At 40.2% G+C, this 23262-nt stretch overlaps 1 protein-coding gene across 1 annotated transcript; it reads left to right on the top strand.

Annotated features, from left to right (window-relative positions):
• Window positions 1-8540: 8540 nt before the first annotated feature.
• Window positions 8541-9542, top strand: LOC306882145 (trace amine-associated receptor 13c-like; the record flags this gene model as incomplete). Its single annotated transcript, XM_079436627.1, has 1 exon — window positions 8541-9542. One exon carries the CDS (start codon window positions 8541-8543, stop codon window positions 9540-9542), a length of 1002 nt encoding a protein of 333 aa, XP_079292753.1.
• Window positions 9543-23262: the final 13720 nt, after the last annotated feature.

The following is a 23262-nucleotide window of genomic DNA, read 5'->3' as shown; positions in this document are numbered from 1 at the left end:
ACAGCTGCCCTTATGATTGTAGTATAACCAACAAATTTAGGGTTGATTTTAAGTTTTTATATTTTTAATATAAATTTAATATAACCCTACAGTTTAATCCTTAAAGATATTATTTTTTATTACGATAATTCAAAATCGTTCATCCACATGCAAAACTGGCTTAAATCTCCTTTGTTTTCCTTTTTTTCTTGTTGAATGTCCCTCTGGTTTAATCCCTGAGGCTTATAAATAACAAAAACAAATGCAATTTTAATGCATTATGATTATATTAATTTTATGATTATTCAAAGATATTTATTATTTTTGTCCCTGTGTATATAATCTCATTCTATTATGTACGCAAACCAATTCTAGTTGTTTTCTTTCTCTTTTCTTTTGTGTCATTATGATTGTTCATTGTTAAAGCTACTACCATCTTTCCCTGAGCTTGTATCTGCAGTAATAATAAATAATAATAAAAATAAAATAAGAGCTACAGGCGCACAAACATCTCACAGCATCAATAAATGCACAACCCTGCCTAGTATGTTTTCCTCCATGTTTGTAATTTCTGTGTCAACCAGCCGCTCAAAGATCTTACCTTTGAATCAGTATCAGAATCATATTCAGAATCAGTATCAGAATCAGAATCAGAATCAGAATGAGCTTTATTGGCCAAGTATGTTTACACATACAAGGAATTTGTTATAGTGACAGAAGCTCCACAGTGCAACAGAAAGACAGTAACAGGACAGGACACAGGTAATAAAACAAAAACAGGAAATAGCAATAACCAATGTACAAAGCAGCAAAAAAAAAAAAAAAAAAAAAATACACAATATATAATATATAATATAGGCGACTATGTATGTACAGGTCAAGTATGTGCAAATTAGAAATGAGAAAATAAAAATAAAATAAGTGAGTGTGGTGAATGGATAATGTATTAGTTGTGTGTTCTACGTTTATTTATTGAGTGTTCATGAGATGTATTGACTGAGGGAAGAAACTGTTCCTGTGTCTGGTCGTTCTGGTGCTCTGAGCTCTGTAGCGTCGACCAGATGGTAACAGTTCAAAGAGGGAGTGTGCTGGATGTGAGGGGTCCAGAGTGATTTTACCAGCCCTTTTGCTCACTCTGGATAAGTGCAGTTCTTGGAGAGTGGGGAGGGTTGTACCAATGATTCGCTCAGCAGTCCGGACTACCCTCCGTAGTCTTCTGAGGTCAGATTTGGTAGCTGAGCTGAACCAGACAGTTATTGAGGTGCAGAGGATGGATTCGATGATGGCGGAGTAGAACTGTTTCAGTAAGTCCTGTGGCAGGTTGAACTTCCTCAGCTGGCGAAGAAAGTACAGCCTCTGCTGGGCCTTCCTGACAATGGAGTCTATGTGAATATCCCACTTCAGGTCCTGAGAGATGGTGGTGCCCAGGAATCTGAATGACTCCACTGCAGTCACAGTGCTGTTCATGATGGTGAGTGGGGGGAGAGCAGGGGGGTTTCTCCTGAAGTCCACGATCATCTCCACAGTTTTGAGCGTGTTAAGCTCCAGGTTGTTGAGACTGCACCAGACAGCCAGCTCCTTAACCTCCTGTCTGTAAGCAGACTCGTCACAGTCCTGGATGAGGCCGATCAGTGTGGTGTCGTCTGCGAACTTCAGGAGCTTGACAGAGGGGTCTTTAGATGTGCAGTCGTTGGTGTAGAGGGAGAAGAGCAGTGGGGAGAGTACGCAGCCCTGAGGAGCTCCAGTGCTGATGGTTCGAGTGCTGGATGTGAATTTGCCAAGCTTTACTAACTGCTGTCTGTCTGTCAGGAAGCTGTTGATCCACTGGCAGACGGAGGTGGGGACGGAGAGCTGAGTTAGTTTATTTTGAAGGGTTTCCGGGATAATGGTGTTAAAAGCAGAGCTGAAGTCCACAAACAGGATCCTCACATAAGTCCCTGGTCTGTCCAGATGCTGCAGGATGAAGTGCAGTCCCATGTTGACTGCATCATCCACAGACTGTTTGCTCTGTAGGCAAACTGCAGGGGGTCCAGTAAGGGTCCAGTGATGTCCTTCAGATGAGCCAGAACCAGTCTTTCGAATGATTTCATGGCTACAGACGTTAGGGCCACAGGTCTGGAGTCATTAAGTCCAGTAATTTTGTGTTTCTTTGGGACGGGGATGATGGTGGAGCGTTTGAAGCATGAGGGGACTTCACACAGCTCCAGTGATCTATTGAAGATCTGTGTGAAGATGGGGGCCAGCTGCTCAGCACAGATTTTTAGGCAGGCTGGTGACACACCATCTGGACCAGGTGCTTTCCTTCTTTTGTTCTTCCTGAAGACCTGGCACACATCTTCGCTGATTTGAATTGTAGGTGTGGGGGAGAGAGGGGTTGCTGGAGGTGTGAATGGTTGTGTGGAGGGGTGTTTTGGGCGGGTGTGGGGTGATCGTTCAAAACGACAAAAGAACTCGTTTAAGTCGTCTGCCAGGTGTTGATTCTCCAGAGTGCTGGGGGGTGGTGTTTTGTAGCTGGTGATGTCCTTCAATCCTAACCACACTGAAGCCGGATCACTGGAAGAGAATTTGTTCCTGAGCTTGTCAGAATAATTCCTCTTTGCCACTCTGATCTCCTTTTCCAGTGTGTATTTGGCCTGTTTGTACAATACTTTATCCCCCTTTCTGTGAGCATCTTCTTTGGCCTGACGGAGCTGTCTGAGTTTGGCAGTGAACCATGGTTTGTCATTGTTGTAGAATAGATGAGTCCTGGTAGGAATGCACATGTCCTCACAGAAACTGATATAAGATGTTACAGTCTCTGTGAGCTCGTCCAGGTCATTTGCCGCAGCTTCAAAAACAGTCCAATCAGTCAGGTCGAAACAGGCTTGTAAATCCCGCTCTGTTTCGTTAGTCCATCTTTTAACAGATCTTAATACAGGCTTCGCAGACTTAAGTTTCTGCCTGTAGGATGGAATAAGATGAACCAAACAGTGATCAGAGAGTCCTAAAGCTGCTCGTGGAACAGAGTGATATGCGTCCTTTATTGTTGTGTAACAGTGATCCAATATATTACTGTCTCTGGTGGGGCATGTGATGTGCTGTCTGTATTTTGGCAGTTCACGGGAGAGATTTGCTTTATTAAAGTCCCTGAGAATGATTAAAACAGAGTCCGGGTGTTGTTGTTCACTCTCTGTGATCAGATCAGCGAGTTTCTGTAGAGCTGTGCTCACGTGCGCTTGCGGTGGAATGTAAACACTCACGAGAATGAACGAGCAGAACTCCCGCGGCGAATAGAACGGCTTGCAGTTAATGAAGAGCGTTTCTAGATCTGAACAGCACATCTTCTTTAACACAGTTACATCTGTACACCACCTCTCATTGATGTAAAAGCATGTCCCGCCACCGCGCGATTTCCCCGTTGATTCTGTGTCCCGATCTGCTCTGATCAGCTGGTAATTAGGCAGATGAATCGCGCTGTCCGGTATGTTACCATTCAACCAGGTTTCCGTGAAACATAGAGCAGCAGAGTTAGAAAAGTCCTTGTTTGTCCGGGAGAGCAGAAGGAGTTCGTCCGTTTTGTTGGGTAGAGAGCGGAGATTCGGCAGATGGATGCTAGGTAACGCCGTTCTAAATCCGCGCTGACGAAGTTTCACGAGCGCGCCGGCTCTCTTTCCCCGTCTGCGCCTCCTGTAGCGTTTGACCAGAGCTACGGCTCCGCCAACTACAATGTCCAGCAAAACGTCCGAAAAATCAAAAACCAGTAGAAGATTTTGTGGTGTGTTCTGCCGAATGTTCAGCAGATCATCCCTGGTAAAGCTGATCTTATTTGAAAAACAAAAAACAGGAAAAACAAACAAAAACAATACAAACACTGAGGAGCAACGCACAATAGCTGCCATCAGCGGCGCCATTTTGGAGAGGATTGTTGATTTTACACTCGAATAATGTAAGTATTACTACTTAGAAATTAAGATTCCTTCAGAATGCATTGGTTACCCAACACTTATGAACAATAATAATGATAAATGCTGACCAATAATTAATTATATTTTTTTGTAAAACAAGCTAAATGTAATTTTATTTTTCATATGCCATAGCTATGCATGACTGTACACTAGACAAATGCAGCCAAGGTGAATACATCTCAGTTTTCAGTCAAGTAATGAATTAATGCATATGTTAATGAAACAATTTTATTTACTGACAACAGGAAACATGAACAAATGAGTAAAATGTAAATAAAAGTAACCATGACAATAAATAAACCAGTCAACAACACATGAAAAAGCTTTATTCAAACAACATTGTTCTAACAATCATGTATTTACAGGCAGTGACCCACATCCTACTGCATCTCAACACAGCTGAGCCAGTTCTGCAGCTTTATTCTGATGAAGACCACCGTGTCCAGCTTCACCTGTCTCTGCTGTCCATCACGTCCCTCACTGCTGCAGCCAGACTGAATCTGATCATGGATGAGAAAGGGACATCGAGGCTATCGTTGCCTGAGTGCACAGAGAGGATGAGGAAGACCACGATGACACCCCTGTACCACAACCAATCTTGAAGCAAGAGCAGGAGAACGCATGTGGGAAAATCTAGCTGCCAAATGCATAATTGTAAATTTACAAAACATTAAATGTAAAAAAAGAAAAAAGAAAATGTAAATGCTTTTTTGTGCCTTGGGCACAAACGCTCAACAAAGCTGCTTGTTTCTTAAAGTTTATTTCTTCAAAGTACTTCTATAATATAAATGCTTACATACATTTCATACAATTTCTATTTGGGGCTTTAAAGCGTTAGTTCACCCAAACATACATTCAGTCGTTATTTACACACATCCACACTGTTCAATCCTTGTGTGTGTTTGTGTGTGTGTGTGTGTGTTTGTCCTGCTAGTTTCTGTTCATACAATATCAGTCAATGGAGCCTAACTTTCAGATTCTTCGTGAAATTATTTGACAATGCTTTTAAAGCTTCTGAAACTCGTGCTCCATTGACTGATGTTGTATGAACAGAAACCAGCAGGACAAACTTGAATAACATCACATCTTCCATTTCTTTTGGTCTTTCTCTAGATGGTCTCGCTGGCTCTGGGGTCACTGAGGATGAAGAGACCACAGCAGCATCCGGTCCAGATGAGGCAGTAAGGGCAGGTGGAGTGATGGAGCGTCTCATTCATGGCACTGGATCATTTCCAGGATGTTGCTGTGGACTTCTCCATCCTCACTGCACACACCAGTCTGCAGACATTTCAGATCATACAAAGATGCACAAACATAATACACAAGCAGTCATTTTAACAGCACAATGTCATTTGATTTCTGTATTAGAAGTAACAAAATTTACTTTATATTTTTGTTTTCCTTTTTTTCCCACAAATACCGCTGTCAGCTGCTCCAGCACAAAAGCTCTGCATCAAATGCACAGAAATCAAGAATCAGAAAAGCGCTGTAACAGCTTCTTTGAAATTACAATCATTAAAATAAACGAAACTTTAAGATTTAAAATAACTTTTTATTCATTTCAGTAACTGAAAGGTTTTCAGCTCACTGTGAGCCTTTGAATATCCTTTTAGAATATGTTCCTGTCTCTTATTAAATAGACATTTAATGGTCTTTAAGATGTATAAGGTTTATGTAAATGCACTTTGTGTTTACTGGAGCTGTTCACTATACAAATATACTGTAACGTTACTGTCTAGTATCTACACCTTCAGCAAATCAACAATTTACTATACAGTAGCTCAAGAAATGTGATTTTAACACATGTAACCGTGTTTTTGATCGATAATACTCACATTTGTAAACACCCGCGTCGCTGATCTCCATCACGTGATGATGATGTATCCTCTCGCGCGGGGCTTCTGGGATAGAAAAGTGTGCATCGGATGAACACTCAAGAATCTGGGCTGAAGCAGTAGCACATCCGGGAACTTCTCGACTACTCTTCTATGAATACTGAGGTTTCGGACATACTTATTCGTTCACCTACTGCTTTTCCCCTACCATATAGTAGAGAAGTAGGCATATTCGGACGCACTTTAAGTAGACGCACGTCCGAATCTCGCGATAATTAGTACGTCACCCAGGTAATTCCTGCCTACTCTGTTATGAATCCGAAGGATTCGGACATACTTATTCACTCGCCTACTGCATTTCCCCTACTATATAGTAGAGAAGTAGGCGGTTTCGGATGCAGCCTTGGAGAGTGTGTGATTGTGTGATAGTTCTCAGGTGTGAGCGTGATTAGTGCAATCAGCTATATATGTGTCGTTAGTGCAATGGATGATGGGAATAGTAGTTTGTGGGTGAAGTGCAACAGTGGTGTGGTGCAAGAGTCAATGTGATGGAGGAGTGACCTCTGGTGGTGAGTAAACAGAAGTCCACAGACCAGATTCGTGACAATTACATCCAAGTTACTCATCATTACCCTTTACCATTGTACTGCTTTTGTAGAAAACATACACTAGATTAATACTTTTGCTTTGTGCAATGCCAAAAAGTGATGGTTATGCAACGTACCAAATGGAAATAACCAGACCATGAATGTGCGAATGTATTTTGTTTGTTTTAAGTTACAAGAACCATTCAGTGGAATGTTACTGAGTTTACACTGATTGCTGCTATACAGAAATTGCAATAAATTAAGTGCAAAAATAAATGGAAAATGCAACTCCACCCTGTCGTTTGTGTAAAATGATCAAATAACTGTTTAGCCTTTTATCACAAATTAACACATAGACCAATGCTGAGAAAAAGCACACTCAACACGGAGGCTGTTGCTCTTCATTGACTTCATCTTGGTTCTGTCTTTTTTCCTATGTTTATATATCAGATGTATTCCCCATTTACACAGCTGAACTGAACAAGAGAGCTGCATGAACTGAACATGATCTGTTAGATAGGGGAGACAAATAAAATCTGCAATGCTCTGCCTCCCCAGAAACACAGATGTCATTATAACTGGAATCTGGGGCCTGTTGCACCAGCTATTTGATTTTTAGACCACACCATTAAGGTTTATTGAAACATAACTGGCTGCAAACCCGTAGTAACGGTTGAAATGATACAACAGATTGACTGATTTGAATCAGTAATCTTTTACCTAACAGACTTAAATCCTTTTGATGTTGATAATTTGCAGTAGTTTACATTGTATAAACATCAGAATTGTAGTCTGCTACATGATAAACCTAATCAATGAAATCAGTGAAACGAATCAATTATTAATGCAGGTTAAATGAACATTTTAACCACTACTTTAACATTTAACCACTTACATAATAAATAGATAACATGTTAATAATTATATATAATATAATTGCAGTTTTTAAGTCCTTAGCCCTGTGGTCAATTTTCCTGCATCCTTTGAACTTCACGTTGTATTCTGTTTTTGTTTATGTTTTTTTCTTTACAGTATTATTACAATGTGAAAACTGCGTATCATTTGCACGCCAACAAATTTCGTATTATATGCATGCAAAAACTGCATTTAATATGCACCCCAAACACATGCGTATCATATGCACACCAAAGTAAATTTTTGCGTATCAATACCACAAGTTTTTGTTTTTATTTGCCGTATTATTTATACGCATTTTCATGAGATCAAGCTCTATTATTACTACTAAAATAAAGACAGGCAGCTTAGATCTGCACTTTTCACAGAATGCTAAAATCCTCAAACTGCCCAAAGCCCATAATGAAGCCTTGTGATCAGGTGACAGAGTGGCCCTCAGAGCGGCCGGGATCAACCTTTACTCACAGCATCAAAGAAACAGCCTACAGTGTCATGCTTCAAAGACTATCCCCATGATACATGAAGTGTTTTGAAAGATGGGCCATGGTTCACCTCGAAGCACTCATTGGCCTTGCATGAAGACTGAAGAGTCACAGAGGTGGCCAAAGAGAGCTGTGTGAGGAAAGCAGCGTTCATCAGTAAGGACCCCTCTCACCCTTCCTCCTATCCATGAAGAGGCTAAGAATTATTCAGACTAGAACCTTCAGACTCAAGAAATGTTTCCTCCTGCAAGCAGCCAGACTCACTGTGAAAACCTCCAAAATTAAAATCATCACCCACCGCTGCTTCTCACAAACTGTGTAATTGTCAGAATTTGTCATAATTCAGTTTTGACAAAATTATGTACTGTTTAAATGCTAGCCCTGTACTGGAAATTACTCTATACATAATTAAAAAATATCCAGATTATTGATTGATTGATTGATTGATTGTGTGTTAACGTGCATTTCATTTTGAGTGCAATGGAAGGCAGTGGATTAGACTAATTGTTCTAATAGCATTAATATGTGTTAGGACATATGCAGTAATCATGGGCAAAATATAAGAGTAAATAATCATCATTGGATTCACTAATCCTCTAATGTATAGATCAGATTGAGCAGATCTATGAATATTTAATAGTGGGTGGGTTTGAGAGCTGAATAATGAAATCTCATGTTGAGTGGGCTGGTCGCTGTGCTTTTCATAAGTATAAAGCTGTGTCATATCAGTGACAAGGATCAGGGAGCTAAACTGACAAGCATACTCACACAGACTCTACTCTTTAATATCCATCCATCATGGAAGTGTCTGAGTGGGGAGTCACAAACGTGGACAATCAAACAGTCCAATACTGCTTTCCAGACAGCAATTTGTCTTGTACCAAAAGTGTCAGACCAGAAGCAGAATACACTGCTGTGTACGTTTTCGTTTCTGTAACATCAGTGTTCACCGTGTTTCTGAACTTGTTGGTGATTGTCTCCATCTCACACTTCAAGCAGCTCCACACTCCGACCAATGTGCTGATCCTCTCTCTGTCCGTGGCTGATCTGATCGCAGGACTGATTCTCATGCCAGTACAGGGAATGAAACTCATTGAACCATGCTGGTACTTTGGAGAAATATTTTGTTCAATATTTCCTCTCATTCTGTATGTGGTTGTCGTAGCATCTCTTGGTAATATGATTATTATATCTGTGGATCGGTTCATTGCTGTGAACGACCCTTTGCGATATCCACTGAAAGTCAATATTAACAGAGTTGTTGTTTCTATTGTTGTAAACTGGTTATTCTCCTTTGTATATTCATTTTATCTATTGTATGACTTTTTACTCCATCCAGAGAGAAACCACACATGTATTGGAGAATGTGTACTTGTTGTTACACTGGAAAATCTAATAATAGATACTTTAGTTTGTTTAGTGGCACCTTGCTGTATAATTATTCCGTTGTATATGAAAATCTGCTTTGTAGCAAAACGACAAGCTAAGCATTTAAATTCAGTCACAGAAAAAAAGGCCAAATCAGAAAAAAAGGCTGCAAGAACCTTAGGGATTGTAGTACTGGTTTATCTTCTTTTTTGGATGCCATACTACATAGTTACTCTTTCTTTTGGGCATGATGAAAATGATGCTCTTATAATTAACGTAATGTATTGGATGTTATGCATGAATTCCTGCATGAATCCACTTATCTATGCAATGTTTTATCAATGGTTTAGAGTGTCAGCAAAATACATTTTGACACTGAAAATATTTGAACCTTCATCAGAGTACTTCAATCTGTTCCCTGAAGAGAAATGACCATTTAAATGCTTGCATGAGTAGCATGAAGAACAAATGTAAATAAGATCATCCGTCTTCAAATGCAATAGCTAGGGTTCTTGTGTTAAGCACGCTCTCAAAAAAACATTGGATGACACCAGTGCAACAACTATGTCTGTAAAAAGTTTAAATGCACTGCCTAGTATGTATGTTTATTGTGAACATGTACTGTATTTGTGTGAGTGACACTATCTGTCTCTATTTGCTCTCTTGAAGGCCTTAAATGGCTAAAATCAGCTACAACAATATCTCTAAAACTATATTTTTTCAGAGGAAAACAGCTGGTAAATAATTACTAAGAGTTGTGATATATAATCATTATTTGTTAACAAGCTGTTTATGTCTCCTGTTTCCCGAGCAGTGCCTGTCCATCTTAGTGTTTTTATATATATATATATATATATTAGATTAGATTAGATTAGATTCAACTTTATTGTCATTGCACATGTAAGGTACAGGGCAACGAAATGCAGTTAGCATCTAACCAGAAGTGCAATAAGCAGAGGTACAGGATATACAGTGCCTAATATGTTACATATGTACAGAAATATACAGATAAGGCAGTAGTACTATGGACATAATTTACAAATTTTTAAATACTATCAGTATGATATACAGATGGGTGATATGAACATACTATACAGATGGATTGTACAGTAAATGTATGTACACTATGAGCAAAAACTATGAATATAATTACAAATGGATATGAATAAGCTATACATTAAGATATATAAATACTAGTGCAATGAACATTGAAAGTGCATAGAAATAAAAATTTCCAGTGCATAGTACTCAGTGTGTGGATGTTTTTTTGTTTTTGTTTTTTAACCGATTTTAATGATGGGGAGGGGTGAAGAGTTTGTGGTGGTATGTGAGGGGGGTATCATTGGGCAGAGTTTAGTAGGGAAACAGCTGTGGGGAAAAAGCTGTTCCTGAGTCTGCTTGTCCTTGATCGGAGGCTCCTGAAGCGCCTCCCAGAAGGCAGTAAGTTAAACAGTCTATGGTCAGGGTGAGAGGAGTCCTTAAGAATGCCGCGAGCTCGACGTAAACAGCGTTTTCTCTGGACGTCCTCAATGGCAGGAAGTGGTGTCCCTGTGATGCGTTGGGCGGTTTTCACCACCCTCTGCAGTGCCTTGCGGTCAGCAACTGTGCAGTTCCCATACCAGACTGTGATACAGTTGGTCAGGATGCTTTCAATTGCACACCGGTAGAAGTTCTGCTGGATGATTGGAGACAGGTGGTTCTTCTTCAGTGTCCTAAGGAAGAAGAGGCGTTGGTGAGCCTTCTTGACTAGGCTGGATGTGTTGGTGGTCCTGGTCAGGTCCTCCGAGATGTGGGTTCCCAGGAACTTGAAGCTGGAGACACGTTCAACAACCATCCCGTTATTGTGGATGGGGTCATGCGTTCCACTTTTCTTCTTCCTGAAGTCAACAATAAGTTCCTTTGTCTTGCTGGTGTTGAGGAGCAGGTTATTGTCAGCGCACCATGCAGCCAGGTGCTGTACCTCCTCCCTGTAGGCAGTCTCATCGTTGTCTCTGATGAGGCCAATCACTGTGGTGTTGTCAGCAAACTTGATGATGGAGTTGGATCCATGCATAGGCCTGCAGTCATGGGTGTAGAGGGAGTAGAGGAATGGGCTCAGCACACAGCCCTGTGGTACGCCGGTGTTGAGTGTGATGGTGGTGGAGCAGGTGTGGCCTGACCTAACATGCTGAGGTCTGTTGGTCAGAAAGTCCATAATCCAGCTACAGAGGGAGGTGTTAACACCCAAGTCTCCAAGTTTAGTGATCAGCTTGGAGGGAATGACGGTGTTGAATGCTGAGCTGAAATCAACAAACAACATCCGTGCATAAGTGTTGTTATTATCCAGGTGTGTGAGTACCGAGTGCAGTACTGTGCATACTGCATCCTCAGTGCTCCTATTGCTACGGTAGGCAAATTGGTGTGGGTCCAGTGTGGGTGGGAGGCAGTTCTTGAGGTGTGCCAGGACCAGTCGCTCAAAGCACTTCATTACAATGGGTGTGAGTGCTACGGGGCGGTAGTCATTCAGGCACGTCGGGGAGGAGTGTTTTGGCACTGGCACAATGGAAGTGGCCTTAAAGCATGTTGGCACAGTTGCTTGGGTGAGGGACAGGTTGAAAATGTCTGTGAAGACCTCTGCGAGCTGCTCTGCACATATCCTGAGCACACGTCCAGGAATGCCGTCAGGGCCAGCGGCCTTGCATGCATTGATCCGGCTCAATGCTGTGCAGACATCTGTGGAGGTGAGTTTGAGGGTCAGATGGTCTCCTGAGAGTGTGATCTTGGTGTCTGTCTCCTTGTTGTTATTCTCAAAGCGAGCATAAAAGTCATTTAGCTCATCAAGGAAGGAGACGTCTGTGACCGTTGGAGTGGAGTTGCATGGCTTGTAGTCACTGATGACCTGGATGCCCTGCCACATGCGCCGGGGGTCAGAGTTGGAAAAATGCTCCTCTACCTTTAGCTTGTAGCAGTGCTTGGCCTTCTTGATGCCCCTCTTCAGGTTAGCCCTGGATATGCTGTAGGCCTGAGCGTCATCTGATCTGAAAGCAGTGTTGCGTATTTTCCTTTAATAAATCTATTTTGCACTAGGTACAAAAAATAGTTCCTCTCAGGACCTTAAGGACAAAAATGTCCCCATTGAAACTGCTATTTTTAATCGCAGTGCCGTTTAACTGTAAAATTATGCAATTTTTATTAATAGGCTTTCATTCTGTTGGCAAGGCTTCAAAATAAAAAAATTTACCAGATGGTGCCATTTTTTTCAGCTTTGGTCTATAAAGGGTCTATAAAGCAAATACTCGCTTTATTCCTGTTTTCTGCTTCTGCGTATTATAAAGCCAATTGGATAAATAATGCAGCTATAATTGTCTGGTTGTGTTGGTATGGATGTCAGAGTGTGGTTTGTATGTGTGTCATAAAAAAATTGTGTGTGTGCTTGTAATATTTGAGAAAGAAAAACTCCACCGTAAATCACAAATCCAAGCACTGTGTCACCAGCAGAGTTTTGCTGGCATCTTATGGGGAAAATTTGGTACTGCACCCAAACTAAATCTTACTGAAAGCGTATTTTTTGAGATATCAACCTAAAATTTGGAACACAACTTGTTTAGATTTATAGCTTTGATTTTCTAGCAGGTTTAGAGTTCAACATGTAACATAAAATATATATTTTATATTAAATTTTGTTCATAAAGCATTTTCATAAACTTAAACTTCTATAACTTTTTTTTTGTTTGATTTTTTTAACTTTTTTTTACTTCAATGATAATCTGCCATAGACCTTCTTTAAAATGAGACCAAACTTAACTCTGTGCTCCCAAGCTTAAAAATTTTTATGCACTAGGTACAAAAACGTTTTCCTCAGCGCCTTTTGGACAAAAATGTCCCCATTGAAACCCATTAAAACTGCTATTTTTAAATCGCAGTGCCGTTTAACTGTAAAATGATGCAATTTTTGTTAATAGGCTTTCATTCTGTTGGCAAGGCTTCAAAATGTAATTTTTTTACCAGATGGTGCCATTTATTCAGGTTTGGTCTATAAAGGGTCTATAAAGCAAATACTTGCTTTATTCCTGTTTTCTGCTTCTGCATATTATAAAGCCAATTGGATAAATAATGCAGCTATAATTGTCTGGTTGTGTTGGTATTGATGTCAGAGTGTTATTTGTATGTGTGTCATAAAAAAAATTGTGTGTGTGCATGTGTGTTCTTGTAAAAATTGAGATAGAGATACTCTACTGCAAATCACAAATCCAACCACTGTGTGCACCAGCGGAGTTTTGCTGGCATCTAATTGGGAAAATTTAGAACTGCGCCCAAACAAAATCTTACTGAAAGCTTATTTTTTGAGATATCAACCTCAAATTTGGAACAAAACTTGTTTAGATTTATGACTTTGAACTTTTTTACTTCAACCATAATCTGCCATGGGTCTTCTTTAAAATGAGACCAAACTTAAGTCTGTGCCCCCAAGCTTCCAATTTTTATGACCATTTTTTTGACATGGACGTTTTTGTCAACTAATGACCTAAGTGCAACTTTTTTTTATTGATGCACAAGGGTTAAACAAGCACATAGTCGTCACATAGACAAGGCCATAGAGAGAAATTTGCTGAGCACCATGAAATAGAGCTATGTTCACAAAAAAGTATTTTTATTTAATGTGGAGCCCTCTTTCATTTGAATTATATGAAATGCATAGGCCATGGGAAGTTATGAGATAATATTTGAGTCATCTGTAAAAGAACAAATGACAAACCATTTTGCAAACTGTCAGTTTTCAAGAATTATGTTTAAAATATGCTGACTTGAGGAACTTTTTTTTTATAATTTTTTTTTCTGTTGTAATGAAACGGGCTTAAAAATTCTGTGTTCAGAATAGTGTTTGTGTGATGTTTTTGAGTCAAAAATTATACAGTGTGAAAGTATCGCAAGTTTTTAAAATTTTAAAATTTTTAAAATATTTCATAGTGGTAGGAAAAGCAAGGCAAGTTTATTTTTATATAGCACAATTCGTTCACAACGGTTATGTTGACTCGATAAATAGAGGATTTTTTAAAAAGATGTTTACATTTAAAAACTATCATTCCAAATTACTGTCACGGTTCAGGGTGCCTTCTTGGCTCCTCATGCTGTCTGTGTTGTCCTGTCATGTGCGGCAGCTCGTGGTCTGGGCAATCAGCGCTGATCGTGCAGCGGGAGGGCACGTATCACTAGCTGACTCTCCCCCACCTGTCGCTCATTCCCCCACTCCCATATATGTCCCTGTTTCTCGTTGTGAGTAGATTATTTTGTCCGTACTCGTGTTATGTGTTTGTTGAGAATCTCACTTCTCGTTTCTCTGACCCTCTCTTCCCTTGTGCTACAGGACTCGTAGCACGGAGATCCAGCAGCTTGTGTGGTCCGCAGATGCTGCCGGCCAGCTCTGGAATCTCCGCTTCCTTGAGCCGCTTATATATTATGTTATTTTGTGTTTTGGTGTCAAAATAAAAGTTTGCACCTTCTCAACTTTGCACCTGAGTCCTTCCTCACTCACGCCGTGACAATTACCAATATGAAAAACAATAATACAGACCATATCATGACCAAATAAACACCAACCTACCAGAGTCATCTAATCTCACAATACCACCTAAAAAAAATAAAAAAATGAAAACAAAGCATAATCAGATATGGACACAAACATATCATAAAGTGTTTTGTTACACATTACAAATATCTGATCATCAAAAGTATCAAAGCACAAAATACTACAACCCGAATTCCGGAAATGTTGGGACGTTTTCTAAATTTGAATAAAACTAAAACTAAAAGACTTTCAAATCACATGAGCCAATATTTTATTCACAATAGAACATAAAGAACATAAATGTTTAAACAGAGAAATTGTTCACTTTTAGCCACTAAATTAGCTCATTTCAAATTTGATGCCTGCTACAGGTCTCAAAAAAGTTGGCAGGGGGGCAACAAATGGCTGAAAAAGCAAGATTCAACTGGGAGAACATCTAGCAACTAATTAAGTTAATTGACATCAGGTCTGTAACATGATTAGCTATAAAAGGGATGTCTTAGAGAGGCAGAGTCTCTCAGAAGTAAAGATGGGCAGAGGCTCTCCAATCTGTGAAAGTTTGCGTAAAAAGATTGTGGAATACTTTAAAAACAACGTTCCTCAACATCAAATTGCAAAGGCTTTGCAAATCTCATCTACAGTCAGTGCCTAATTTGTAAATGAAACATTGCCGAATCCAAATCAGCAGTTAAAAGGCGCCTTGACTGACACTGAATGTTCCGGGAAAACTGAAGTTGTATTGTCAATGACGTCACTAAACGGTGATGACACAACTATAAGAGCATCGTTCACAGGTTTCCATAAAAATAAATACAATCATAATCTATAAATATGCTAAATATATCTGACATAAATAATAAAAATATATAAAACAGATGTGAGGCGTGGCGATCTGCAAACAAGTTCATGGAAAGGAATGAGAACCGAGATGACAGAACGCGCATCCAGCGCATCCAGATCAGTTTTACCAGGGATGACCTGCTGAACATTCGGCAGAACACACCACAAAATCTTTTACCGGATTTTGATTATTCTGACGTTTTGCTGGACATTGTAGTTGGCGGAGCCGTAGCTCTGGTCAAACGCTTCAGGACACGCAGACGGGGGAAGCAAGCCGGCGCGCTTGTGAAGCTTCGTCAGTGTGGATTTAGACTGGCGTTGCCTAGCATCCATCTAGGGAATCTCCGCTCTCTACCCTGCAAAACGGACAAACTTCTTCTGCTCTCCCGTACAAACAAGGATTTTTCTAACTCTGCTGCTCTGTGTTTCACGGAAACCTGACTGAATGGCAACATACCGGACAGCGTGCTACATCTGGCTAACTTCCAGCTGATCAGAGCAGATCGCAACGCAGAATCAACGGGGAAATCGTGCGGCGGCCGGACGTGCTTTTACATCATTGAGAGGTGGTGTACAGATGTAACTGTGTTAAAGAAGATGTGCTGTTCAAATCTAGAAATGCTCTTCATTAACTGCAATCCATTCTATTCGCCGCAGAAGATTTGTTCGTTCATTCTCGTGAGTGTCTACATTCCACCGCAAGCGCAAGTGAGCTCAGCTTTACAAAAGCTCGCTGATCTGATCACAGACACAGAACAAAAACACCCGGACTCTGATTTAATATGGACGCATAACACTAGCAGCTTTAGGACTCTCTGGTCATTGTTTGGTTCATCTCATACCAACCTACAGGTAGAAACTTAAATCTGCAAAACCCTGTATTAAGAACTGTTAAAAGATGGACTAATGAAACAGAGCGGGATTTACAAGCCTTTTTCTCTCTCACTGATTGGACTGTTTTTGAAGCTGCTGCCACCGATCCGGACGAGCTCACAGAGACTGTACCATCTTATATCAGTTTATGTGAGGATATGTGCATTCCTACCAGGACTCATCTAACTTACAACAACAACAAACCATGGTTCACTGCAAAACTCAGACAGATCCGTCAGGCCAAAGAAGATGCTTACAGAAAGGGGGATAAATTCTTGTATAAACAGGCCAAATACACACTGGAAAAGGAGATCAGAGTGGCAAAGAGGAATTATTCTGGGAAGCTAAGGAACAAATTCTCTTACAGTGATTCGATTTCGGTGTGGAAAGGTATGAAAGATATAACCAGTTACAAGACACCATCCCCCGGCACTTTGGAGAATCAACAACTGGCAGACGACCTGAATGAGTTCTACTGCAGGTTTGAATAAAACTCCCCACACCCGCCCTGAACACCTCTCCACACAACCATTCACACCTCCAGCAACCCCCCGCTCCTCCACACCTACAATTCAGATCAGTGAAGATGACGTGCGCCAGGTCTTCAGAAAGAACAAAAGAAGCAAAGCACCAGGCCCAGACGGTGTGTCACCAGCCTGCCTAAAAATCTGTGCTGACCAGCTGGCCCCCATCTTCACACAGATCTTCAACAGATCACTGCAGCTGTGTGAAGTCCCCTCATGCTTTAAACGCTCTACCATCATCCCTGTCCCAAAGAAACCCAAAATTACTGGACTTAATGACTCGTGCGGCTCTAACGTCTGTGGCCATGAAATCATTTGAAAGACTGGTTTTGACTTATCTGAAGGCCTCCACTGTACCTTTACTGGACCCCCTGCAGTTTGCCTACAGAGCAACCATGTCTGTGGATGATGCAGTCAACATCTGTTTGTAGACTTCAGCTCCGCTTTTAACACCATCATCCCGGACAGAGCTGGCTGTCTGGTACAGTCTTAACAACCTGGACCTTAACACGCTCAAAACTGTGGAGATGATCGTGGACTTCAGGAGAAACCCCCCTGCTCTCCCCCCACTCACATCATGAACAGCGCAGTAACAACAGTGGAGTCATTCAGATTCCTGGGCAGCACAATTTCTCAGGACCTGAAGTGGGACAATCACATTGAGTCCATGAAAAAGGCCCAGCAGAGGTTGTACTTCCTTCGCCAGCTGAGGAATTTCAACCTACCACAGGACTTGCTGAAACAGTTCTACTCCGCCATCACTGAATCCATCCTCTGCACTTCAATAACTGTCTGTTCAGCTCAGCTACCAAATCTGACCTCAGAAAACTACGGAGGGTAGTCCGGACTGCTGAGCGAATCATTGGTACAACCCTCCCCACTCTCCAAGAACTGTACTTATCCAGAGTGAGCAAAAGTGCTGGGAAAATCACTCTGGACCTCTCACATCCAGCACACTCCCTCTTTGAACTGTTACCGTCTGGTTGACGCTACAGAGCTCTGAGAACCAGAACGACCAGACACAGAAACAGTTTCTTCCCTCAGGCAATCCATCTCATGAAGACTTGACACTAAACGTGGAATACACAACTCTATAATACATTATTTATTCACCACACATACTTATTTTTTCATTTCAAATTTGCACATATCAGACCTGTACACACATAATTGTCTATATTATATATTGTGTTTTTGCTATTTTGTACATTGCCTATTTGTATATCATTCTTTTATTATCTGTGTCCTGTCCTGTTGCTGTCTTTCTGTTGCACTGTGGAGCTTCTGTCACTACAACAAATTTCTTGTATGTGTAAATATACCTGGCCAATAAAGCTTATTCTGATTCTGATCCTGTTTGTTTACTTAATTACAAAAACACAAATGTTATTTTTATTGTGAGTGTGCAAAAATAAAAGTAAACACATTGCGGGTTGTCTTACAATCTGTATGACCAAAATGGAGTATTTAATGTATCAGCTTGATCGTACCGGCACCTCACACACACACACACCACATATTCTAGCAATTCAAACTTGCCATCGCAGTCTGTTCATTATCAAAATAACATACAGTCAGCCAAACATATCAATTTAAAGATTCCGTAGTGTATATCCGGTCTACAGCTACTGTAATGCCAAGCGCATTTTTGCGCATATGTTAAGATGATGATTTTTTTCCATCAATATACGAACACGCATGAAACCTAGTCTACATTATAAGTAATAGTTTAACATTGAAATACATTGCGAATATGGAAAAATTTGGATTTGTGCTGAATGAGAGAGGTACGTGAGCCCAACAGTACTTTCAGTTTCGCTTTGTTTTGGTTCCTTTAGCTTTATATTTTTTTCATTCTTGATCTGTTCTGCATACCATTACGTTTAAATGATTTGTTTTGGAGTGAGAGGAACTAGGCTATGATTATATATAGTGTTTATACTATAGATTCTTACCATCCTCACTACCATTTACCGCCCTCCAGAGCAATAATGCCTTTTTAACTGAACTTTCTGAACTTTTAACTTATTTATGTTCCATGTCTCCAAATGTTATTATGTTGGGTGATTTTAACATTCATATAGACAATGGCAGTAATGCATTTACAACTGACTTTTTATCATGCTTGGATTGCTTTGGTATGCAGCAATTTAATACTCTGCCAACTCATTCTAAGGGGCATACTCTTGACCTTGTTTGTTGCTCTGGTATAACACCTTTTAATTTTACTGTTTCTGATCTGTCTATATCAGATCACCTGCTGGTGTCCTTTTGTGCCCAACTGGCAGTTTTTAAGGTAAATCCCTGTCGCCCGATCACATTTCGGAATATTAAGAACATTGATGTGCCTTCTCTTGCTGATGAACTTGCCATCTTCTCCAGTAAATCGGATTTCTCTACTGTTGATGAACTGGTTTTATATTACAATGATGGACTGACTACGATTTTAGATGATTTCGCACCTGTGAAAATTCGAACTGTTTCATTTGTACATTCAGCTCCTTGGTTTACACCTGAACTGCGTGAACTTAAAACTAAAGGTCGTAGGTTAGAGCGTTTATACGTTAGGTCTGGCCTTATTGTTCATAAAGAGATGTATGCTGAACATGTTCAAAACTACAAAAATGCATTGTTCAAAGCTAAATCTGATTATTATTCCAACATAATTGGAGTCAGCAATGGCAATTCAAGACTTTTGTTTTCGATGGTAAATAAGTTTTTGCGACCTCCTGACTCTTTGCCATCTGATATGTATTCCGCTGATTTATGTGACCGTTTTATGACTTTTTTTGAGTCTAAGGTTAAAAATGTACATCAGCAATTACTAAATAGTACATTCCACCATAATTCCTGTGAGTCTATCTCTTACGCACTTCCCCACTCTGTTTTTTCTACCTTTGCACTACCAACTGCTTCGGAGATAGTGGGTCTGATAAATAGATCTAAATCTTCAACTTGTCAGTTAGACCCTCTACCAACTCCTTTAGTAAAAGCATGTTTACCATCCTTGTTGCCATTGATTACTAAAATTGTCCATGCTTCACTTGTCTCTGGTTCTGTACCGTTATTCTTTAAATCTGCTATTATTACTCCTATACTTAAGAAGTCTGGGGCTGATCCGTTTAACTTTGATAATTTCCGTCCAATTTCTAATTTACCATTTATATCCAAGATAATAGAAAAGTGTGTTGCAATTCAAATTCAAGAACATCTCTCTAATAATAATCTGTATGAACAATTTCAATCTGGCTTTCGTCCTCACCATAGCACTGAGACTGCTCTTGTTAGAATAACTAATGATCTGTTGTTGGCAGCTGACTCTGGGCTTTTAACCATACTTGTCCTTCTTGATTTGACTGCTGCTTTTGATACTGTCTCACATGAGATACTTCTCGACAGGCTGGTTTCTATTGGGATCACTGGTATTCCACTGTCTTGGTTTAGGTCGTATCTTTCTGGACGTACTCAGTGTATTCAATTAAAACATTTTAGATCAAGAACATCAACAGTTACCACTGGGGTTCCCCAGGGTTCTGTTTTGGGCCCGCTTCTTTTTATTATTTATATACTTCCTCTTGGTTACATTTTGAGGAAGCATGGTGTTCTTTTTCATTGTTATGCGGATGACACCCAACTTTACCTGTCTGCCAAACCCACTGGTTCTTTTCCACCACCATCTTTATCTAGCTGTTTAGTTGAAATTAAACATTGGCTTTCAGCTAATTTTTTGAAGCTAAATGGCAACAAAACTGAGGCCCTACTTATTGGCACTAGATATGTTTTGTCTAAATCTAATTGTTTTTCTTTGTCCATTGACAATAATACAATACTTCCTTCTTCACAGGTTAAAAGTTTGGGTGTTGTCATGGATAGCACACTATCCTTTGAAACTCAAATTAATAGTGTCACGCGGACTGCATACTTCCACTTGCGTAATATTAACCGTCTCCGTCCCTTTCTTTCTACCAATAATACAGCAGTTCTTGTTAATGCGTTAGTTACTTCACGTATAGACTATTGCAATGCCCTTTTCACTGGTGTTCCTGCTAAATTCTTACATAAGCTCCAGTTGGTTCAGAACTCTGCAGCTCGTGTTCTTTCTAGAACACCTTTTAATGAGCACATTTCTCCAGTTCTTCAGCAGTTGCACTGGCTTCCAGTAAAGTATCGAGTAGAGTTTAAGATCTTGCTACTTACTTACAAGGCACTTCATAATCTTGCACCTCAATACCTCAATCAACTTCTTCATGTCTACACCCCTTCACGTGCTCTTAGATCCTCATCTTCATTTTCTCTTGTGGTACCTCGGATTCGACTAACTACCATGGGTGCCAGATCTTTTAGCTATGCTGCCCCCCGCCTATGGAATTCCCTTCCCAATGATATTCGCAATAGCAATTGCTTGCTGACTTTTAAAACACGTCTTAAAACATATCTCTTTATACAGGCATTTTTATGATCTGTATTACTGAGTCTCTACTGCATTTTACTTGTATATGTACAGAGTTTGTTGTGTGTTTTTGTTTTATGCTGTGATTTGTATTTTTAATTTTGTGAGGTGACCTTGGGTGTTTTGAAAGGCGCCATTAAATAAAATGCATTATTATTATTATTATTATACATTATAATAGTTCACTTTATTTGGTATTATTTCTGGTATCATTAAACTCTTTCCAAACGTTCCGCTGCTCAAAAAAATTATTATAGTTTTGTGAGCAGCGGAACTTTTGGAGAGAGTGGGTTAAGCAATAGCACCAATCAACGAGAGCAATTTCGAATTTAAGAAAGCTGATTGGTCAATAATATGTTGAGGACCAATACATAATCTACCAATCATGCTCCAAATGCATCTAGTCTACATAAACCCGCAATCGCTCTGTCTCTTATGCACGTACGCAATGTCACGATCTAATGCACTTGTTAATGCCGGATGTTTAAAAACAAATACCGGAATGGAAAAAATGTGCCCAAAATCTGACAATTTCCGGAACAGGATATGGCAGGATCCGGCTCAAATTAAGCACTGTCTACAGTGCATAACATCATCAAAAGATTCAGAGAAACTGGAGAAATCTCTGTGCATAAGGTACAAGCACAGAAGACCTTTGTAGTATGCCCGTGATCTTCGGGCCCTCAGACGACACTGCATCACTCATCAGCATGATTCTGTCATTGACATTACTAAATGGGCCCAGGAATACTTCCAGAAACCACTGTCGGTGAACACAATCCACCGTGCCATCTGCAGATGCCAACTAAAGCTCTATCATGCAAAAAGCAAGCCATATGTAAACATGGTCCAGAAGTGCCGTCATGTCCTGTGGGCCAAGGCTCATTTAAAATGGACTGTTTCAAAGGGGAAAAGTGTTCTACGGTCAGACGAGTCCAAATTTGACATTTTTGTTGGAAATCACAGACGCCGTGTCCTCCGGGCTAAAGACGAGGGAGACCTTCCAGCATGTTATCAGCATTCAGTTCAAATGCCAGCATCTCTGATGGTATGGGGGTGAATAAGTGCATACTGTATGGGCAGCTTGCATGTTTTGGAAGGCACTATGAATGCTGAAAGGTATATAAAGGTTTTAGAGCAAAATATGCTCCCCTCCAGACGACGTCTATTTTCGGGAAGGCCTTGTGTATTTCAGCAGGATAATGCAAAACCACATACTGCTGCTATTACAACAGCATGGTTGCTCTAATTTAGTCTGGTGTTTTTATTGTTCCACTCATCTTCTTACATGTAAGAATGGTAACATTTATAAGAAACACTCAAAGTCCACAAAACAGTCCAAAAAAAAAAACTTTTATTTCAAGTATTGCATATTTTTGAACGAAAGCTAGAATTTAACAAACCACCAGTACTGATTCTCTCTACACTGTGCTCAACCGTTACAGATATTTGGCCTACAGAAGCTTTGTAAGCTGGGTTTGGGGCTTCCTGGTTCGAAGAATCAGAGTGGTACTTCCCTCATGCATAGTTCTAGTAGTTCTACGTATACTACGGGAGTTCCCCGACACTCAGGGAGACTATGTAGAATTCTGACCAGCCCTTGATTAAATCTCGATACATAGCTGGCTACGACTTCCAGACAGTGAATGCATATTTCTTGCAATTGTCTAATGCCCTAGTACACATTTTGCACGTTTGTTTTCACTTGCTGTTTATTATTTATATATGTTCTAAAAATTTTAATATATATAATTATGAAAGATTTAAATACAGGGCACGTTGGATCTACTTTCACTGGTTCATGCTACATTCTCCCTTATTAGATATGGGGAAGTTCAGTCTGTATAGCAGCTCACCAGTTGATGTTGCTTGGGGACGGCCAGCATTTTCATTGAAGTGCATGGCAGCAAGGTACAGTCT

This window comes from Barbus barbus (genome assembly GCF_936440315.1).
Source record: "Barbus barbus genome assembly, chromosome: 16".
Lineage (NCBI taxonomy): Eukaryota > Metazoa > Chordata > Actinopteri > Cypriniformes > Cyprinidae > Barbus > Barbus barbus.
The sequence above is the reverse complement of the archived record's forward strand: the minus strand, read 5'-3'. Positions and strand labels throughout refer to the sequence as shown.